General features: G+C 41.9%; 1 protein-coding gene and 1 pseudogene across 1 annotated transcript; both read right to left on the bottom strand.

The window, feature by feature from the left end:
• Window positions 1-253: 253 nt before the first annotated feature.
• LOC149174368 (rust resistance kinase Lr10 pseudogene) lies at window positions 254-1,321 on the bottom strand (annotated as a pseudogene).
• A 327-nt stretch (window positions 1,322-1,648) lies between these two features.
• Window positions 1,649-2,542, bottom strand: LOC149174367 (LEAF RUST 10 DISEASE-RESISTANCE LOCUS RECEPTOR-LIKE PROTEIN KINASE-like 1.2). The gene has a single exon (XM_089420827.1). It carries the CDS (start codon window positions 2,540-2,542, stop codon window positions 1,649-1,651), a length of 894 nt encoding a protein of 297 aa, XP_089276953.1.
• Between the last annotated feature and the right edge of the window lie 895 nt (window positions 2,543-3,437).

Below are 3,437 nucleotides of genomic sequence, written 5' to 3'. Positions count from 1 at the left end.
AAATGGAAATGTAAATTAGCCTCACTGATCTTGATCTTGATGTGACCAACTGACAGAAGATCATGATGCGCAAAACATACTTTTAGAAATTTAATGGCCCAAACTTCGGTAAGAGAGATTCACCGGTTGGAGCAATCACCGAGTTAGGTTCTTAACACTTCATAGTAGTCGTCGACTCATCCACAAATGTATTGTGTGGAGACCGGGGCAAATCCAGAGACTGGTTCAAATAAAGACAATCAAAGACATAAATCTATAAAGTAATCTCAATTGAAGAAGAATTTACCGTGAATGGCAGTACAGCATTTTCAGGTGTGGCCGAGGAATTGAAGGGCGACGGAGGATTGGCGACGTCATCTCCATTTTTTTCTAACATTTGCACAACCCTCATCATGCAAGGACGATCTGCAGAGTTATATTGAATGCACCACAATCCAACTTTTGTGAGTCTTCTCGCCTTCTCCTCATCTGCGCATTCCATTTCTCCTCCTCTCAACCTCATCCCCAACTCACCACTCTCAATCCGTTTGAAAGCCAATTCAGGAAAGTATAATTGACTGGACCGGCTAACCTGCACATCAATATTCTTTCTGCCCCCAACAATCTCTAGCAACAGCATTCCGAAACTATAGACATCTGATTTATCTGTAACAGGACCGGCATCACTGTAGCACAACTCCGGCGCAACATATCCCGGCGTCCCTCTCGTTGCTGTTATAGAAATATGATCGTCTCCCTTTCCACAAAGTTTTGCGAGACCGAAATCAGCAATTTTAGGGGTGAAGTCGGCGTCCAGCAATATATTGTGAGGTTTGATGTCGAAGTGTATGATGCGCTTCTCGCAATCATGGTGTAGATATGCAATTCCACGGGCCGCACCCAAAACAATCGAATACAATTGTTCCCACCTTAACACTTGGCGCTTCTCTTTCCGGGCAAACAAAATTTTATCCAGAGATCCATTGGGCATGTATTCATATACGAGTGCGCTTATAGGGTTTTCAAAACAGTACCCCAACAGACGAACCAGATTGACGTGATGGACACGTCCAATGGTAGCAACCTCATTCATGAATTGGGTCTCAATATGCCTATCAAGAATCTTTACAGCCACTAGAGCGCCGTTCCGAAGCATTCCTTTATAGACCACACCAAACCCTCCTTCTCCCAACTTTTCAGCAAAGTTGTCTGTGATCTTCTTGAGGTGAGAAAGTGAATATCTGGTTGGCATTGGCATTTCATAAGCATTTTCCTTTAGGAATTTCTCCACCCTTGAAGTAGAGGTACCAGGAGTAGGCCTTCTCTTCTTGGCATAAAACATTAAGAACAGCACTGCTATTGTTGTCAGCGCAACTCCTCCAATGGTGCAACCTGCAGTGAAATACAGAGATCGATATGAATGTGATGTTGATTAACAGTGGAAATGAACAGTGGAAATTACAAGATACAAGTTCACAATGATTTTCAATGGGAAGAAATTATAGCTACCTATTACAATGGCAAGCCTGCTTTTATGACCTGCAAAGCGGCCATAACAACTATTATGAGTAAAAGCAACAATCCATAGTTTTTGCAAACAGAATGAACAATATCGGGAAACACAAGCACATATATCTGCGGGTTCAAGAGTCCAGAATGGAAGGAACATTTAATACATCTTTACAGATTGTGGCAATTGAATTGGGAGAAGGGGTTCAGGAAAAGTACCAATACTACAATAGCAAATAAATGTTTTACTTGGTTCTGAAATGTTATAACCACAACTCCCACCACTGGTCTTACAAGCGCCACAGCTTCGGTTTCTCTTCGTGTCGGCATACCATGTTATTTCAAAACCTGCTGAGAGGCGTGTTCTCAGATCCTCATTCCGCTGGAATGAGAAGTTGTTACTAACTGGCAGTTGAATGTTGCTTTGGCAGAATCGTCTCCCAGATTCTGGGTTGGGAATGACGTACCAATCAGCGCCACATAAACGGCCCTGATGCCCTTTAATACTTTCATTGCATTGCCCCCAAAGCGTGAGATTGGTGTATCCATGGGCTATACGAAATTGAGAGTCGGGCCACCAAAATTGAGAGTAGTTACCCACAGGATTGCAATTACCCCCAGGCATACTCTTCCATAGATTGTAGTTAACAATTGTCATTCTATTATTATAAAATCTAGTGCTATCCAAGACTGTCGGCTGCAAGATGAGATACTCGTCTCCATTGAGTAAAAGCAAAGGATTGCTATCCAAACTACAGTTTAGCTGAAACTTAGGATCACCACAGCCGCTGTTAATTTTCCCAAAAGGGTAGCGGAATTCAAAGCTCCCACATGTACCCCAATAACAATCTTCGTAGCGACTGCCGGTACATGATGTTGTGAAGCAGAGGAGGAAGAGGAGAAGGGCAGATGCAAGAAGAAAACAAAGTTGATAAACAGTGAAAGACATCGAATTGGTAAGAAGGCAATGATGTACTGTGACACTCTGCTCTGCTTTGCACATTGCAGTTACCGCGGGCATACTCTTCCATAGATTGTGGTTAACAATTGTCATGCTATTAGTAAATCCAAATCGAAACCCATCACGCCATTGAAAAAAATAATCAAAATATAAATTGAATATTAAAGCACTATATTCCATTTTTTTAATAAATCAGTACAGGCAATGATTGTACTTTAGAAAAATAATGACTCGCACCTTGGAATTTTCAATATTTGATATTTGAATTTTCAATATTTGAATTTTCAATTTTCAATAGGTGGAGAGAATGGGGTAGCCAATTAGACTTCGATTGACTTACTACGCCCGCAACTTGGAATACCGTGAATTTTAATTTCAGGGACCAGCGGGGTGGCTTCGCCCGTTTTTATCGTACCATTTGCTTTTAAAAGAGATTAAAAGAGGCATCGAATTGGTGCGAAGACTACGACGTGCCATGATGCTCTGCTCTGCTCCGCTCCGTTCCTCAAAGAAGAAGATGATGTCATTGGAGAGAATTAGACTTTATAGTCAACAGGCCAATTAAACAGCATAGTCAACTACGCCCATAACTTGGAATACCGTGAGTTTTAATTCCGCGAACCAGCCGGGTGGCTTCGCCTTTTTTTATCGCACCATTTGCTTTTAAAAAAGACAATCCTGCACAATTCCCTTTAAAAATGACATTAAATCCTACACAATTCCCTTTACTTCGGTCCATTGAAGACTATAGGCACTGTAAATTGGAGTTGCGCAGTTGTCGAGGCTGATGTGTTAGTCGCGCATTTGTCTCATGACTTGGGTTGCGCGGCAACACTATAGATTCACTTCGATTTGCGGATTCGTCCAGCCTCGGATGACCCAATCCGTTTCTGCCAACGCCTCCTCCTACCTTTTCCGTTTGGTATCTGTGCATGTTATGCGGGGGTTTTATTTTTACAGTGCCTTTATATGATTTTTAATATTAATT

This window comes from Pinus tabuliformis, chromosome 4_1 (genome assembly GCF_031772625.1).
Source record: "Pinus tabuliformis cultivar Carrire ecotype Pingquan chromosome 4_1, CPIR1, whole genome shotgun sequence".
In the NCBI taxonomy this organism is placed as follows: Eukaryota; Viridiplantae; Streptophyta; class Pinopsida; order Pinales; family Pinaceae; genus Pinus; species Pinus tabuliformis.
The sequence above is the reverse complement of the archived record's forward strand: the minus strand, read 5'-3'. Positions and strand labels throughout refer to the sequence as shown.